At 38.0% G+C, this 19,055-nt stretch overlaps 1 protein-coding gene across 4 annotated transcripts in view; it reads right to left on the minus strand.

Annotated features, from left to right (window-relative positions):
• LOC120540178 (ataxin-7) overlaps window positions 1–19,055 on the minus strand; it is an 86,234-nt gene that overhangs the window by 15,280 nt on the left and 51,899 nt on the right. For 3 of the 4 annotated variants that reach the window (XM_039770730.1, XM_039770727.1, XM_039770728.1), the window contains one exon: window positions 15,618–15,722. In XM_039770730.1, the coding sequence (XP_039626664.1) occupies window positions 15,618–15,722 (105 nt within the window). Of the gene's footprint in view, window positions 1–3,336; window positions 3,546–15,617; window positions 15,723–19,055 lie in introns of those variants that run through there. The other variant, XM_039770731.1, reaches the window with a different exon arrangement.

Below are 19,055 nucleotides of genomic sequence, written 5' to 3' on the forward strand. Positions count from 1 at the left end.
AGTTCATGATGAATGCACACTGGTGTAAACAGAAACTAGTCAGATTCAGAACTGCTGGCTCCTTTCTCATTTGCATCTCACTGCTATTAAAGACAAATTAAAAGCAGGGGGGAAAATAAAACAAACATTTAGGGGAGGGAAATTTTAACAAGCAAGAAAAACTACAATAAAGCATAAAAAAATGTTTCTTGTGCTTTGACAGCAAGAATTGACTTCTAATTAAGAAATGGAGTTGCAACAAAAGCCTTCAGTCACTATACTGTAGCCCACCAGGATTGATTTTCCAGACCCCTTAGCTAGAGGTCTTCATGGTAAAGGCTGGTCATTGCGTGCACATAACAATATCAGACGTAATCCACAAATTTGCATTGCGCAGGGAGAGCGGCAACAAAAAAAAAAAGCCACATTAGGACTCATTTATGTTTTGGCCAAAGGTTTCTTTCTTCCTGTGATCAAATGAGACCAAAAGCAAGATGTGTGGCCATATGAGCAAAACTGAACGTCTGGTGAATTCCCCCAAAAATCTAGTTATTTAAAGAGCACCATTCTTGCACTAAAACGCAGAGAATGTAAGCATTGTGTGGTGGGGTCGGTTTCTGATCTGTTGGGACTAAGGCACTTGCCAAGACAAAATGGAAGATGGACGGTACAAAGTACAAGGAAAAAATTACAAAATAAGAAGGCGAAGAAGCTGAAGGTTCTTTGGGTGGCCTAGTCATTACTCTGATATACAATAATATGGCATAGAAATACACAGATGTACCAAATATTCGTAAGCAGTAATGCATGGTACGCCCATCTTACAAGTAACAACGACTGCAATATTCTCTTCGTCTACTGTTCTCTAAAACTGCTTTGCTACAATACCACACCACAAAATGCCGACATTCAGTTTAATGTTATGGAGACCACAGCTCATTCCAAGATCATCTTAGACTGTACATATTCAGAACTCAAGGAGAGATTTTAGAACTCTGTTGGGTAGGGTTCAAAAAAAAAAACCAAAAAAAAAAAAAACACAGTTTAAAAAGCACTTCAAGATTATTATTTCAGGCAACTTTTTGTTACAACTTATTCTCTGTGATAACAGTAGCTTTAATATTTGGAGTAGAGAAAGTTATCAGCCAATCTCAAATAATTTTAATAAAAATAATATCAAGGTTGTAATGTAAAAACACATTTATTTTTAATCCATACAGTAGTGTTTTTCCCATCAGAGGATAATTTTCTGAATGTTGCTAGTTTAACAAACTTGACATATTTAAAATGTACAAATAAATGATCTTAGCTTAGGTGCCACTGTGTTACAGACTGCAAAGCACAGATCCAGTATACCAGCACCGGACTGTCTATGTGAAGTTTGCATGTTCTCCATGTCTCTCTGTACTTTTCATCTGGTCTCCAGTTTTCCTCTCATTTTCTCAAAGCCTGGAGTTTTGGTTAAACGGCCACACTGGGTGTTTAGTATGTGCATGAGTGGATCATGCTGCACTGGTACCCTGACCAGGCCCATTTTCCTGCATTGAGCCTCAGTGCTGCCAGGATAGGCTATTGCTGCCTCCTTTTCTGAATTCAAGTAAGCAGGTTTAAGAATGACTGTGTCTATTATTTTTAATAATTTGCCAGTGAACATAACAGGTTTACTTTCAGGTTACCACAAACTGTTGCAAAACCCAAACAACAATTCTAAAGGACCATAAAAGAATGTAAGGGTGCATTATGACATCAAAGGGAAAAGCGTCCTACAACTTGTTATTTTTCGCAAGTAATGTCCTTTTTAGATTTAGAGAGGTGGCAGTCATAGCCACTGGTATAACCACAAACAATTTTCTTGAAAGTTATTCTTGAGGATTATTTCTTATAATATTGAGTGTCACTAACTTTATTTTTTACATTTAGGGTTAAAGGTAGTTAGCTCACCATAAACATTTTATAAAAAATAATATGTCCTCAAGTGTTATAGTACAGTGAAAAATTGGGAACAGTTAGTTTATCAGTTAAAAGTAATGACACTGAATAAACTTGAGGAAACAATTAAGGTCTTCCTTAACTTCCTGATTTTTTGATTTGAGTGCAAGAATACACTTCAGATGGTTTTTAGCCTTCAGTTTATCAAAAGGTTTCTTCTAACACTTCTTCAACACCGAGCATCATGTGCTGCCCACGTCTCATTCACACAGGTGAGGTCTGAATTCAGCAGCTGCAAGTTCAAGTCAAGAGCAATGGTGACATGATAGTGACATCCTAAGCATGTAAGATTAATAAAATGTACACACAAAAAAGTAAACGAATTCCTAAGTAACAGGTAAGGAATAAATATAAAATAAGCCCAAGAGGCTTAATAAAACGTGTGGGAAATATTGAATTAGAATTTGTGGGAACTACTAATTGTGTGTGGGATATCCACAATTTCAGAACAAATTTCAAGACCTAATATTTTATAAAGACTTTCTCAGACTGCAATCAAAACAATGGCCTAAATTAACAGGCCAGTTTTAAAACTATTAAACATCAGAACTGTTCTCAGATTTAATGACAACATTGCCTGGTGGAACAAAGAATGGTCACAAATGTCGATGAAGTGCATCTTCTTCGATATTTGACGGGTCTGAACTCAGGCATGCTGCCCGGATTCCAACCGTATTTAAATGAACATTACGTGAAATGGTTTTTCCAATCAGTTTAAATACGACTGTCAGGTTCAAATTCCTGCTTACAGAACTCTTGGCTTTCAAAGCCACAACAATAAACTAAGAGAACATGCATTCCTGATTTTTAACACTTCTTTTCAAAAAGATTTCTAACATGCTCTGTATTACCTGCAATAAATTATTGTTGCTTTCCTGAAATAATTATGAATCACAATTATGTTCTGCTTTATGTACTGGTCTCTTGCAACAACCGTGAAATGAAATGTGGGCGTATATTTAAAAAATACTGGTACCTCTTTTGTAGCCAAATATAATTATGCATATTCTTGTGGAAAACAGTTAAGCTAGTACTGTAGATTTTGTTTGCTTTAATCGGCTATGCATAGCCGGAAGTGATCAGTTTTGGCATTATTTTATGGGTGGTGTAGTTAGAATAAGCAGCTTTCCTCCATCTGCAAAACTTTGTCCAAGAGCACTCAAATAACATTTTAGAATAGCTGGACGGATCCAAACAACTAATCCCTCATCTGATTTAATCCAAAAAAACTGCAATTACAAAACAAGTGCAAAAAATGATCAAAATCAGTACAAAGCATAAGGTGTTAAGATTAAATATTAAATAAATCCAACTTCTGATGCACAAAGTACAACTTGTTCCGTGCTCGGGTGAGTTAACTCCACTAACCTTCTGCAAACTCCATGCAGTTCTGGGCTTCTTGCCAATGACTGCCTCAGAAAAACTGCACAAGAAGATTTGCCTTACGCTTACAGTTCTGTACAAGAGACGGCCACTTAATCAGGCATCGCCAAGAGGTCTTGTTTCACATAATTAGTTTGTTCCTTCCAGCTCACACATTGCTGAAATCCAGGATTGTTTGTTGTCTTTTACTCACTAACTGCTCACGGACTCCATGTTTGGTCTAATGTAATGATTGCTACGACAGAAAAATACACTTGAGTCACAAAGGTCCTGGCAGATAAATAGAAAAACAGGAGGAGTCTAATTTTATCTAATACAGTCATACCAGAAGTCCTGGTTTATGCAAAATAACCACGGCACTACAAAGGCAATGTTTTAACTGTTTCAAAGGGCTGGACCGGAAACTATTTATGGTGCAAACAGATCTAAATAACAATGCTTTAGATATTAAGAGTATCTGGGCCTAGTAGGGAATAAAACATTTGAGCACAAAACTAAACTGACAGTGCCTGAACGACGCAATCCATAAAGTGTGAAAAATTAACTCTTGGCACAAAATGATTGCAATCATTCCAGAAAAGCATTTCCTTAATAAATAAATGTGTATGATCAAATTTACTATATAGAAATGAATTAACAGTAAATCTTGTGTATCATTCAATACCATTTGCTAAGCCCACTTAATCCTGAGCAATGTCACGGGGAGCTGGAGCATATCCCCGCAAGCATAGGGCACGAGACTGGAACAATCCTTAGGACAGAGAGCCCGTCCATCGCAGGGTCACACACAACCGCCCCGCCATTAGGGTCACATCGCCAGTCCACCTAACATGCATGTCACACATGCCCGAGAGGCAAATTATTGACAAATCACCACAGTTTTGTGATAAATCCCATGCCTGGCAGCCTTACCATTATTGAAAAAAAGTCAGAGCTTCATGAACATCTATTGCAACTAACTTGGTTGATAGCCTCTAATTAACATTTATTATTTTACCTGTTAAGTAAGTCGGAGCACATTCTACAGCAAAATTAATAACAAGGTGCTTAAATGGAAGGGTGTAAAATGCAGCCAGGATCACAACATTACAGGAGGGAGAAAAACACAAAAGCACAATGCAATAAACCAAAGATACAAATGAACACATGCATCCATTCATGTATTTATTTATTTTCTCTATTGAGTTACTTTTACAAATGTTTTTTGGTGCAAGATGTGCTCTGATTGCTGTGGACTGCTTATAAATGGTTCTCTTGTAAATAAACATCGCGCTAAACACTTTTTGTGTGTTGCTTTAACATTTGCTTTGTTTTTATCTAATGACAAGACGCCCATCACCAGTTCTGAAGACTGTCACCTTCGACTGTAAACAGAGCATTAACCTGCTTAGTGTTGGACTCAGACATTACTTTGCATGTGAAAACAGTGTTGAGAGTTAGTCCCGAGTGTCACTCAGGCAACTATATAGATGCGTCTCATGTGAGCATTAGACCCAAGGATTACTTGGGCTGTAAAAGTGCTTACAGCGCTAGTCTTGAGTGCTACTTGGACAATGGTATGGGCATGCCTTACATAAGCGTCAGGGCCGAGCGCTACTCGGGCAATGTTGTAGGTGCATATTCTCTCTCCTAGCCTCACAAAGGCATCTCGTAAGAAACGTTTTCAGCAGCCCAGGTGCAGCATGCTCTTGACAGTGATAGCAGCACTGATGTTGAGGCGCCTTTCAATAGCAGTGATGATGACATTAATCTGTCTTTAGTCAGTGAAACAAAGTATTTCTAATAAATCTGCACCATGTACACCTAAGCAGTTTTCACATTCAAAGATATACCACACAAAAGACATCAACAGTAAATATGGTTTTAGCATCATCGTCATTATAATTCATTTATTATTATTATTACTCATTATTATTTGTGAATTTATTATATCACATCTGACTTTGTACTTTGTGTTTTGCAGGTTTTACAGTGGAAAGACGAAATTTAATAAAAATGTCATTTTCAATCAAAACACCTTTTACATTTTTATTTTTTTGAGAAAAATGCAATGCTAAGGATGTTAATGTGACATGGGGGTTAGTTGCTGCAGCTCCTTAAAGGATATTTTTTATCTATGCTGTGAAAGTGCTATCAGTGGCCTGTGTACACATATACTTCTAACTCAGATTCCCTTGCGTTTTATGCGCTTTCAGAACTACAGTCTCTTCATGAAATTGTTTTTACTGATGCTCTCATGCCTAGTGTAGGTGAAGGTCATATGTATTTTCATGCGCTTCAGTAAGGACAGGAAACAATGTGAAAACTCCAGTGTAAGGATATTGTCTCTCCATTTCTCTATTATTAAAAAAAATCTTGGGGAGACAGACTAGGGAGACGAGACGTGATCTTCTCAGAAGACAATTTGAAATCCCTTGAGAGACACTTTAAATTGCTCCCAACTCTTAAAATAACTACAAGCAAAACACGCAGCTCGCCAGCAGTAGAAAGCCAGCAGATGATCCAACCATTTCTCCTTGCGTGTGTTCAACCACCCTAACTCCCCTCTTCACAACGAGAGCGGCAGAGACACGAAGTGGCAAAAAACGACAGCGGCTGTACAGACTTTAAAATGATCGACCGGCAGCGCAACAGCAGCAGCAGCAACAGAAAGACTGCAGATGATCAGACGGCATCTCCTTAGCGTGCGTTCAGCCGGCCCCCCTTCACAATGCAAGCAGTGTTATACATCTTGCGAGAAAGAGATTTAACCACGCCCAGGGCCTGAAATAAAGGACAAGTATTGTTTTTACAACGTCACGCGAGACAAGGCAGTGAGCCATCATTTAAAACAAGTCCACAGACATCTAACCTAGCAGTTGTTGGATTGCTTTTGGCAGACACGCATCATGTGCTCCCAGCTCTTAAAATGACAAGCAAAACACGCAGTTCACCAGCAGCAGAAAGACAGCAGATGATCCAACCGCCTCCCCTTAGCGTGCAATCAGCCACCTTAACCACCACCCTCCTTCAAAATGTGATAGGGAAAAACACGAAGTAGCTAAAGGACAGCTGCTGTACAGGCTTTGAAATGATCGGGCAAATGATCTGATGGCATCTCCTTAGCGTGCGTTCAGCTGCACCCCCTTCACAACACAAGCAGCGTTATACCTCCTGCGAGAAAGAGATGTAACCACGCCCGGGGCCTGAAATAAAGGACAAGTATTGTTTTTACAAAAGTTTTAAAGTAAAAGTGAAAATAATGCATATGTAATATTTCCTATGACAAACTCTTTAAATTGTATATCCGGTAAACCAAACATGGGGGCGGGAAAGTGAAGAGAGCAGGGGGCGGAGCCCCCTAATCTTCATAAAAAAAACAAACAAAAAAAACCATAATGAGAAAATGTGGTACTGTGCCTATATTAGTTACAGGTGCTGTTTTTACCAAGTGTTTATGCTCATTTAGGAGCATCTCATAAACGTTGGTGTAATGCACTATGCCATTCAATAAAATCTCAGGAAGAGTTCAACAAATTGACAATTTGGAAAGTCTTAAAATAGCAACGCATTTAGTAAATCACTATTTTATTAATGACTAGAACTGTACAAGGAGTAATTAAAGATCACAACACTTTCTAAATAAGCATAGACTTCAAAAACAAGAAAAATTGTACTGTATAGGATATCCAAACATTCTAAAAACATTCAAGTATCACAAGAAATCCCTTGCTGTACCTTATGTCCAAGATAGCATCTCAGCAAGGAACAAACCAAACAATGAAAAGATACTTCAGATAAAAGCATTTCCTTCAGAAAATGTAAAACAAGAAACTGATAGAACTGCCAACACATATTTTTAATCGCATTAGGGGTGTCATGGGTAATTAAGTTACTCAATTAAAAAAAAAAAACATGACAGAACTACATTAACACAACTTTTCAGCAGCACCCAAGAAAGACGACTTCTAGGTTTCATCCAAGACTCGCCGGGTGCCACAAGGTGAGTTATGGCTAACCGCAGATAACTCTGTATAGCTGTAGAGTTCTACTTAAATTTATGACTTTGTCAACTTATTATTTCCTGCTATTTGCATTTTATTCCCCTAGTTTAAAGACTACAACAAACTTAGAACTCCTTACATAGGCCTAGGAACATATTCTGGCCAACGGAATGGGAAATAAACAGCTCAGAGTAACCCCCATCTACTTGCTATTTTGTACTACAGACCCCCAAGTGTATTTTAATGGGTTAGGTCAGGGGTCCTCAATCCCAGTCCTGGAGAGCCGCAGTGGCTGCAGGTTTTTGTTCTGACCTGGTTGCTTAATTAGAAAGCAATTCTTGCCAATAAAGCACTAACAAGCTATGAAATTAAATTAACTCTGCCATGTCAGGTCATTCTCATATCCTAGATTTTCTTTCCCTTTCTATCATGCAAATGATTTGAAGGCTAAAATGGACGAGTAATTCTCAGTCCTTCACTTTTTTCTCTTCCAAGTATTTAATTAAACCCAATAGTGCAGATAAATACACACAGGTGTAAATGTAAATAAGCTAAATGGAGAAATGCTACTCTCTCTTGTCATTTGCATGTTATTCATAAGGAGCAATTAAAATAGCTGTTTAAGACAAAATTAAGCAATAAGGGCTCAAAATCACTAAAGTGAAGCAGAAGTGTTACTTTAGCAATAAGTGCTTTTTATTAAGCAACTGGGTTGGAGCAAAAACCTGCAGCCACTGCGGCTCTCCAGGACCGCGATTGAGGACCCCTGGGTTAGGTAATGCTATGAGCAAACTACATGATTATTCACAACAGATTAAGCATCTCCAAAATTTTGAATATAAAGTATCAAAGTTGGTTACGTTAATTTCTGTTTAAAAAAAAAAAAAGATTACTCAATTGAAACAATCTGTATAATACTGGACTACCGCTATACATGACAATGGCAAAACTAATTCCATTTTATGCTTTGGACAAGATTTCCATTACTAGGGTAGACCACGATAGTGTGCTACAAATAGGAATGCGAATCAAAACGTAAAGTCAACTTACCTTTTAATGCCGTTAGCTGTGAACAGATGAAAATAACGGTTCTAACACTTCTCCACATTGTCTCCCTAAAGCTGGAGCACTTCTTGAATCTTTCCACTAACTTTTTCATTCTATGGGAGAAGCAACTTTCTGTCTGATCCCGAATTCAGGTCTGCACTGCTTCCTTAACCTCATCATCAGAGTTGAGCCTACAACCATGTACAGCCTCTTTAAAACGACCGAAGCCTTATGGTACTGGATCAGGGCTGTACGGTTGACGTGGAAGGTGTTTAAACCACAGATGTTGCACTGCCTCCACCATTGTAGACGCTGCATGGGGACATGCGGTGTCAGGAAGCAGCAAGACTATTTTAGGGGTTTCAGCTTCTCTAAGCATTGTGCTGCACTGGGCACTGATTGACTAAAGAATAGGACTCTTCACGTCACAAAAGGTGATCATCACGATTTTGTTGGCAGAAGGCTGTCATCTGAATTTCCTCATTACTGGAGATGATGGCTGTTTCCACTGCATGATTTGTATCTTGCTCTATGACTCACCCAGGTCTCATCTCCAGTGACAATTTGCTCCTAAACACATGGATCTTCTTCATCATAACGTTTCAGGAATTTTGTCACAATCTCCACGCACTGTTGCTTGTGTAGATCAGTAAGCTGTGTGGGTACCCATGTTGTGCAAACTTTACAACACCCCGAGTTATCATGCACTATGACGTGCAGAACGATTGTTGTCCACTTTTGCCTATTGTTTGGATATCAACTCTCTGTTGGACTTCTATGATGAAGGCACTTGCCAGGTCGATGTGGGAATATCTGCACAATGCTAATGGTGGAATAGATCGAGCTTTGTTGGTTATGTTTGTTCGGCCTGCTTTAACCTTTCTACCTTTCACTTCCTCATGGGGGCATACTCCTTGTGACAAGAGATTTAACCACACCTGGGGCCAGAAATAAAGGACAAGTATTGTTTTAACAACGTCACGCGAGACAAGGCAGTGAGACATTATTTAAAACAAGTCCACGGACATCTAACCTAGCAGTTGTTGCGATTGCTTTGGCAGACTCACTTCATGCGCTCCCAGCTCTTAAAACGACAAGCAAAACACGCAGCTCGCCAGCAGATGATCCAACCGCTTCTCCTTAGCATGCGTTCAGCCACCTTAACCCCACCCTTCAAAACACGATAGGGAAAAACACAAAGTGGCAAAAGGACAGCTGCTGTACAGGCTTTGAAATGATCAGGCAGATAATCCGACGGCATCTCCTTAGCGTGCATTCAGCCGCACCCCCTTCACAAAAGAAGCAGCGTTAACCGTCCTGCGAGAAAGAGATTTAACCACGCACGGAGACAGAAATAAAGGACAAGTATTGTTTTTAAAGAAAAAGTGAAAGTAATGCATATATAACAATTCCCATGAAAATAACAATCTTTTTAAATTGTATGTCCGGTAAACCAAACCCGGGGGTGGGCAAGCAAAGCGAGCAGGGGGTGGAGCCTCCAAGTAAGAGGGAAAAAAAAAAAAAACCCTAGTCGTACCAAAAGTTTTTGATCAGTACTTTCTCAATCAATATTTCCTTTACAGATAAAATATGATCATTAGAATCATGGACTAAAACAATTGTTTCATGAAACTTTAGTATTTTAAAAACTAGATGCATATAGTGTAGTTTTGTTCTTTTTGAAGTACACCATGTAATAAAGAAATGCACCTAAAGTGAAAATGAAATGTGTGCCTTAATTAAAAAAGAAAAAGATTAAAATATAAATGTGATGGAAAGAAAACAAGTGAATTGTTGAATGAAAAGGCACACTTACCCAAATAAAATATAAAATCCTCACCAAGCAGGAAACAAGTATATTATTTCTAAGCTTAACATTTTAAAAAAACATTTGCTTAGAAAAGTATAATAATGAAATTACATTTAAAGCACATCATTTATGCCTAAGCAATATGGCAATTCAGGCTGAGTCAATAGAACAGGCAGATTCCAGATCTATATGGTGTATCGGGGAGGCAAATGAGCCAGTTTGATATACGGTAAGCTGCAACAGCTGTATTAGTTTAGGTACTTTGAAATGGAATGACCAAAGCAGTGCCAACTAACATTGAGAACTGAGTATTTGATCCTTGTTTTACGAGTATAAAGTCAGGTGCATATTCACAGATACTTTTTCAAACTGATCAGAGCTGTAAGGTGTTCTATAGACTCTGCTGGAATGTCAAAGGATGGACGTCCAGAGCAGGAAACTGTGTCACCAGAACTGGAGTGTAGTCGAGTCCCTACCACCTGTTCTTCGATAATTTCAAAAATAGTTTCATCTACATCAGAGTCTAAAAGGGTCACCAACATTGTACTTTCTTCCGATAAATTTTTCTAATTAATTCTTGTGCTATCGATTCACCAATCAGTAACTAGAGGGTGTGTTAGAGCCCACCCTCTCAACTTTGACGAGTGAAAGTGGCAATTTTATTTCAAGTCGTATTTCATGATGGTTTTCAGGAATGTAACGGACAAAATTAAACAAGTAAGCAACAAAAAACTTATTTCGTGACACATTTATTTATGCTCTCATTTCACAGTACTTTTATTTATTTGCGCATTTATTTATTTAATTTTGTCCGAAATATTCCTCCATAAAGTAATACTCATTTTACACAATGCCCTTCTAAAATGTTCAGCTGACACCCTCTAGTGGACACATTTTAAAAAATTCTCACAAGAAGTTTATTTTTTCAGGATTTTTTTTTTCATTATTTAAAAAAATCAAAAGAAAAAAACATGAACATTTTTAAAACCTTTGAAAATGTTAAAACAGAAATCCAATTATTTTTAAGATAATTTTCCAACAAGACAATATGAAGCAGCTTCAAATCATAGTGTAATGTGAGAATGTATCCTTACATATCAAACAAAAGATAAAATGCAAAATTGTATAGATTAAATTAAACTATTTCAATAGTTTGATTGCAAAAACAATGCAGCAAGTTTAAAAAAGAATGTATAAGAAAGTTACTGTACAAGTCAATGCACATTTCGAAACATGGATAACAAAATCCAAAGCTAAAACAGTCAAGGGAATGTAAAACTAAAATTGAAAGCTGCAACTAGCAACTAAGATAAACTATTTTACAAAAACCCTTCTCCTCCTGTGATAAAGCAATGCAAGAACACATGCACACTTATAGAAGGTGCTAAACTTGAAACTTACAAGTTACAGTATTAAGAAAAAACACTTTAAAAATGTTTGAGACTTCTCAGATAGTTCTTCATCTCCACATGATGTGAGAAATTCTCATTTGACTCGCCTGAAAAGCAGCTGTGCATTCACATATTAAGAGAAGGTATGTTATGTGATCTTCCCTATGCGCTCCCACTGCTTTCATGTCAGTACCTTAGGTCAGTTGTCCAGTGTGGATGGAGTCAGGTTCACCTACTTCTACCATGGCTAAAGAAACATGCATAATCCAACATTAAGGGGGACTGCTTTAAAAGGAAATAAAGACAGACAAACCAAGGCTCAAATGCAGGCAAGAATGAAAGTCACTCTCTATAGAGAATTTCATACACATTTTAGCAGGAAATTATGTTCAGTATTTAACTTGCGTTGCACTGTTGTACTTTTTATCATTTCAAACCTAAAATAAAAACACATCACAGCTGTTTCAGTGTATTATCAGTAAATAAGTTTGGGATTTTGCACACACAAAGACAGCAACTGAATATCATGGAACAAACTCTCACTTGTTTACCATCATTCTGACTTGGCTTTCCTTGATTACCTTGCCACAGCAGTTCATCAAGCAGACTTCTATCACAAACTACAGCTGAAAGAGCTTGGACTTAAAACAAAACACTACAACAATGATAGAAAGTTGCAAGCAGGCAGACAAACTGAATGTGAAGCTTGACACTGACAAAAAAAAAAAATCACTTTCGGAGAAAAACTTCCAAATACAAACTTAAATATCATGTGCAAATAAACTGAAGTTTAAACAACCCTGCATACATTGCCTTTAGTATTAAAACCATAAAACAATTAAACACACTTTAACTGTATTGCAAAAAAATCAAGTGCCAATAGTCAAAAAGACAAAGGTGAGGGGTTTGGACTAACAGTGCATACATTTTTTGGTCTCATTCTCCACGTGATGAGTCATATTATAATTAATTGGGATAGAGGGCATATCTATGCAACTTTAAAAGTTTAGAAGCTAAACTACACAATCTTCATAAAAATCTACCAACAACAATGAAGGAAACAGGGGATCAGCCAAGTTATTACTCACAAACAGCATGTGTATTCCATTGCTATTGATTTTAAATAAATTGTCAATTGTCCTTGCACATCAATTGCATGAGAAAAAAAAACAGCAATCCCAGCCCCCAGTCCCCGATTGCACGGCCGCGGGGAGTTAATTGAAGTAGTTGGAGCGAGTCACACCTGCACATGTGGGTGTAATTGTTCACAATTGCTTCATTGGCTTCCTGCAGCATGTGATTTAGGTGCAGGTGGATGTATATATACTGGTTGGCACCAGGAAAGCTGGGGGGATAAATGGATCGAGGAAAAGAAGAAGAAAGCAGGAGGTTAAAGGACGTGAAAGAGCAGTCTTAGCAGCTATGATCTGGCCGCCTGGAAGGAGGAGACAACACGAGCTGGGGCCCCAGAATTGTCCTCATATGAGAGCTCATCTCGGTGACATTACCAACAGTGTTGGGTTCAAGAGCTCCCAGAAGTCGGATGGGAGCATGGAGCGAACCCGCGTCATCAAACATTACAGCATCAAAAAAACCAAACACTTCCTGCATACAAAGGCGGCACTCAGGCATGTGAACCCTCATCCTCCCATTTCACCCATTCTCTGCTACTGAAATGTTAAAGCAGGAATAAAAACAGATTGTGAATTATTACAATTATTCTAAGTTGTGTGTGTCAATGATCAAATATTACAGTACAGAGTTAAAAAAAAAATCAACTGTTCAAAAAGATTACAGTAGCTTTGTCAAGATTACTCTTAGTTATACATTGCCATTCTAGCAAGCATTCATTCACACCTTTACATGCAGTATGTAGCAGCATTTGGAATACAGCACTGCATGCTATGCCTTGTAGATAAATGCATAATCTACTAAAGCTGTTTGATTTGTTTCAAAAACTGGTTGATAACTTTTTTAAAGCCATTTTAACTTGACCTATCAAAAGTGCTGCAAAAATATCATATATACTGACATACTACAAAGATACTCATTTGGTGTAGTTTAACTGCGGTTTCATTATTTTTGACTACATATACAAATAAATACTATAAAACTGAAGAACTGGATTTCTTTATTATTCAGAAAATATGATTGAACAAAATTAGAAACGAAGACCATTATACATTAAGTAAATCATAAAAAAGACGTGCATTCAAAGATCACCAGGACAATGTATTTATAAATGTTATTTCACAATAAAATGTGCTCGAGTATCTATTATTGTAATTAGGAAGTACAGTTCACTGGTTAAACAAAAAGAAAAAATCAAAATGAAAATGTCCAGTATGATTTTACTCCTTAACTGACACACAGTCATTGAATAATTCACACAAACAACGGCTGTTGTTTTTATTGCCTCATGTAGTGTGTTTTTGTCGGTGAAGAAAGATTCACTGATCTTGACTTTACCAACGATGCTGTGATCTTTGCAGAGTCAATGGAGGCTCTGATTGGGGCTCTTGAGAGACTGAGTGACGAGTCTGAGTGTCTGGGCTTAGGAGTAGTAAATGGACTGGAAGAGAATGGGTGGCCATATCATCACTGAAAAGGGGTGTGTGACGTTGCCAATATCTTCACAAAATGACAAAAGTCCAAGTCTTTAGAGTCCTGGTGCTTTCTTTTTGCTATATGGTTGCGAGACATGGACACTATGCAGTGATTAAGAGTGGATTCCCTTCTGTAGTGGGTCTCTTTGGAGAATCCTTGGGTGCCACTGGTTTGATTTTGTGCAGAACAAGCGGTTGTGTATAAAACATTGCATCCATTGTGAGAGAGTGTCAGTTATGTCGCTACGGCCATGTGGTGCGATTCTCTAAGGGTATGATCCTCATTGTTGAGGACTCGAGTGGCCAAGGGGATGCCCACATAACACCTGGCTGCGGCAAATAGATGGTCATTTCAATAGGGTGGGACTGGACTGCCTAGGTGGTTGCCAACCAGGAGCCCAAGCTCGCTCTTCATGTGCTGAATGTGGAAACGCACTGTACCAGTGAATGCTCCCCAACCTGACCTGACCTGTAGTGCATCAGTATACAGTGGAGACTGTGGGAGCTTACACAGTGTGGATGTGTCACTTCTGATACGATGTAAATTACTGGTTAGTTGAGTTATCTGACTACAACTATTTTTAGAGTTAAGCAGACATAAGTGTGTATTCAATACATCTCTGCAGTTATCTCCAATCACCTGCTGGTTGTCTGCTACGAAACCGAACAATGGACATTATAAAGAACTTTGCTTAGCAAGAACCAGTTTTGCTGGGAAAGCTGGAGTGCAGATCACAGTTGCCACATGTGCCTGGATGTTCCTTTCGCAACCAATGTGCTTTATCTTAAGATGTTGTACTGCTTGAATAATCAGCCTGGGTAAAAAAAACAAATTTTTTTGAAAAAGCAAAGCTTCTGTGGTCAGCTCAAAAGAAAAAAAACAAAAACAGTGCCAACATGGGGAGTGATGATATCACCACCAACAAGCAAGAAGTCTTCAAGCTGCCAAAGTCGACTCGTTGAGGACCACAGGTACATAGTGTTTTCTTCTCATTTCCATTTGGATGACAATTTCATTGTCTTTCAGGGTTACAGCTTTTGTTTAGTAAGTCTTTTTGTCTCGTCATAGATTATGTTTGGCAATGAATTTTCAAAAGACAGTTTTGTAATATTTGTTTATAGCAGGAAACACTGGTTACTTTAGCTAGCGCTCCCTAAGTCAATGATTCATACCTCACAAACAGCACAATAAATTTACAATTATTTCACAGATAAGGCAAAAGCCTCCCTTCAACTCAATCGTCTGTACCTTTGGGTTCGGGGGGTCTTGTGGAGAATTTTTTTCTTAGTTTAATAATACTACATCTTCACGTTAAAGTAATAAATATGAAAAAAAAAAAATTTAAAAAAAGTTATGAAAATGGAAAGTATATTCTGCGCAAATAAAAAAAAAATATCAATATCAAGTATAACTTTCAGATTCACTTACCATAGTGTGCTTGGAAAGCCTGTGGTTTGACAACCTGATTACAATGGTTACACATCACCAAGTAAAAGTCATCTTGTGCTGGGCAGTGGCCAAATATTGGCATGTCTTAAAAAGAAAAAAAAAATAGACAAAATTAAACCTGGAATACTTGTGGAAAATAGGATTAAAAAGAATTACTTAATGCTATTTTTCAACAAAAGGCATTTTTAAAATGACTATTATAATTCAGTGTGATCTGCAACCTTGCAATGCTAAACAGGGTTTGAGAAAAAAAAAATGCTGAAAATCTTATTCTAAATTCTACCACTCCCCACCCCTCTGCCCCCAACTCGACCACACCAACTCCCACAGGATTCGTGATGTTACAAGTGATAGATTGATGTCTGGAGTTTATTGGGTATACTAGCTTCCCTGTCACAACCCCAAGACACGTATCAAGTTAAGTAGTAACTTGGCACTCACTGTACCTCCAGGTGTGGGCGAGTGCATACGCATATCCTGTTGATGGACTGGTGAACCAGTCAGTGTTTCTGGTCTTATGCTCAGTGCTGCTGAGTAAGGCTGCAGCCCATCTGTGACCCAAAGTTGCAATATGCAGGTGGTAAAAATAAACGGATGGCTGGAGTTTTTAGCCCAAGCTAACTGCAAGTGCACATTTTCTAGTTTATCAATTGTAGGACTGTTACTGTTCAATTTGCTACATCGTGAACAGCAGATATCCAATGTGGTAACAATACCACAATTTCTACTCTAATTTCACTTTTTTGTAATTGATGACCTGGAGAAATCTGCAATATTAAAATGCCTAGAACTCCGTGCTTGCTATACAGACAGATGTCTCCAATGTGCATGACAAAGCTTCAAAAAATAGAAAACAAGCTGTGTTAAGTACGTAACAATTTAACAAAAGCCTTTTAATCACCAATCTGCCTAAAGTGCTGCTTGAAGTCCAGATGAATTTCAAGTCAAGTGGACCTTCTGCAGCTGCAGTACTGCCAACAGACATGGTTGTAGCCAGCCCTGGAAAGAATCTGCTGGAACCACCCTGGCCCACTTGCAGCTGCTGATCACCTAGCCACAAATAGGGATTATGTAAATAGTTTAGCACTCACATGAGTCAGTCACTCTGCCAAAATGATCCACACAGTTTTATATTGTGAACATGACATTTGTGCAAATGTCTTCCAAAGTAAAAGATGTGCCAACAGCAGGTACCTGAAATATCCTTCGTCGAGCTGTTTGGATGAGATCTGAAGACACTCTAGGGCTGATAACTTTGAGGCTTAGGTGCCATGATCAACTCAGAACAAGCAACTTACCCTTAGCGGCTCAGGAAGCTGGTTATTCATCCACATGTGGGTGCAGCTATTCAAGTCAGTATGACTTAAAGGGCAGCTCACATTCCTGAATGATTTGGTGCACTATAATTTTTGTGCCCAAACGCCACTATCACAAACAAAGCTATAAGTTGGAGTGCAAAGAATCTTTACTAGCATTAACAAAACAAACATGGAAAAGGTGACTAACTGACAAAAAGCACAATGATGAATTAAGTCCAAGTCAAATGTACCAATTCCATCATGTTTTTAAATTTAATTCACAGAGGCTAAAGAGTAATGTAAGGTTGTAATACTAGCACAGGATACTGCCTTCTGATTCACATTGCTACACATGTTGAAAAGCTACAGCTTATTTTATTTAAATTTGATTCAGAATGCCAATGTGAAGCCCCAATACAACCTTAAAAATGTTACCCAAACTCAGTCACGCACGTTCATGAATGTGTAGTTCTACAACCAACCACGCAGACAACCAAATAGAAAAAAGTCAATATGAAGGTATAATATTTACATAACTCTCAAATTCATAACTTCACACTCTTACACATCAGAATATAACACAAAACAAAAATCGGCACAATAGTAAAGCCATACTCATGTAATCAGATGAAGTCCAAGAAGCAGTGTGAAGTTGGAAGAGGTGGCATGAAAGTTCTGGAGAAGGGCAATTATGAAATCCGTAGGATAGATAGATAAGATAGAGATAGATACTTTATTAATCCCAAGGGGATATTCACATAATCCAGCAGCAGTATACCGATACAAAAAAAGTAGCTAGGCACAAACAGATATAGGCATCACTCTTTGCTGATTAAACATTGCCGCTCCACACTGCAGGACAATTGCAAAGTACACACCAGTATCCCACCACCAGACACAACTATTCCTCTTCTCTTTCAAATGGCCACTTTTTAAAATATCCAGCAGCCAATCCACTGTGACATCAATCTGCATAAAGCACTCTGGTCAGCCTTAAAGAGGTAAGAAACCCATTCAGATGATCCTACAAATCTTAAGCACACACATACACACCATACAGGTTTTCCTACGCATAACAAAATGGACACACTGCAAATCCTTTACAAGGTGCTAACAGAAATCTTAAAATACAACTCAGAGCAGAATTCTGAAGACATGGATTTTGTGCTTTACAGCCTCTCTATCCACCCAGGCGCACAAAGCACAAGTGACCTGAAGCTCTCAGGACAAGTGGAACAAAAATGTATTGTTTAAAACACAAAAAAGACTATGCATGCATTTTAATAATAACAATGATCCCAACCTCTCCTGTCCTTTCAATACGGCTATCCTTTCATTCAATGCCTCGACTAGCATTAAAATGTTCAATGGTGGCATACTACTAAGAGTAGTACTTACTCAGCTCAAAGTAGCTTAGGAGCAGAAATACTCTGTGATGAGTGTACCTCTACACGTCTAAATCATCTTCAGCTTCTATGTGCTTGAGGCAACGCGTCGTAAAAATGTGTAAATTGAAGTGAATCGGTGGATTACAACAGATTTTACTCATCACTAGGTAGAGCAAAATAAACACCATTTAATGATCAATCACTGCATCTAACTGTATATACATACATCTGTTCTAGAAATACACTGGCCAGTGAGGGTAAGCCATGTGGGCTATGGAAAAAAGTTATTGAAAGAAAGCTAATTTAATGAATATACACAGAATCAAAAGTATTTTCTATACTATCTAACCAGTCTAATGTTTAACAATGTCCATCTAGAGTAAGGACATTCAGAAAGAATAAAAGTAAAATCACAGATGTGACTCTGATTCAAGTCAGTCTGGCCATTATTATATCCAAGCTGTGATATTATATATGTGATATTCAGTAAGCATATTATCATAAACTAAACAACAAACTAAAGCACCTGAGCATTACCAACCTGGCACTTACTTCACAAAACACTTGAATGATGTCCTGTGACTGATAAAGGGTATCCAAACCTTTTTTTTTTTTTTTTTAAGGCCATTACTATCTTCAGCATTATCAGAACATTAAGGATGTGTTTTCTCCAACACCATTTTTAATGGGTTTGTCATGACACATCTGTTACATAACATTTAAGCTGTACC

Source organism: Polypterus senegalus, chromosome 12, assembly GCF_016835505.1.
Source record: "Polypterus senegalus isolate Bchr_013 chromosome 12, ASM1683550v1, whole genome shotgun sequence".
NCBI classification, from domain to species: domain Eukaryota; kingdom Metazoa; phylum Chordata; class Cladistia; order Polypteriformes; family Polypteridae; genus Polypterus; species Polypterus senegalus.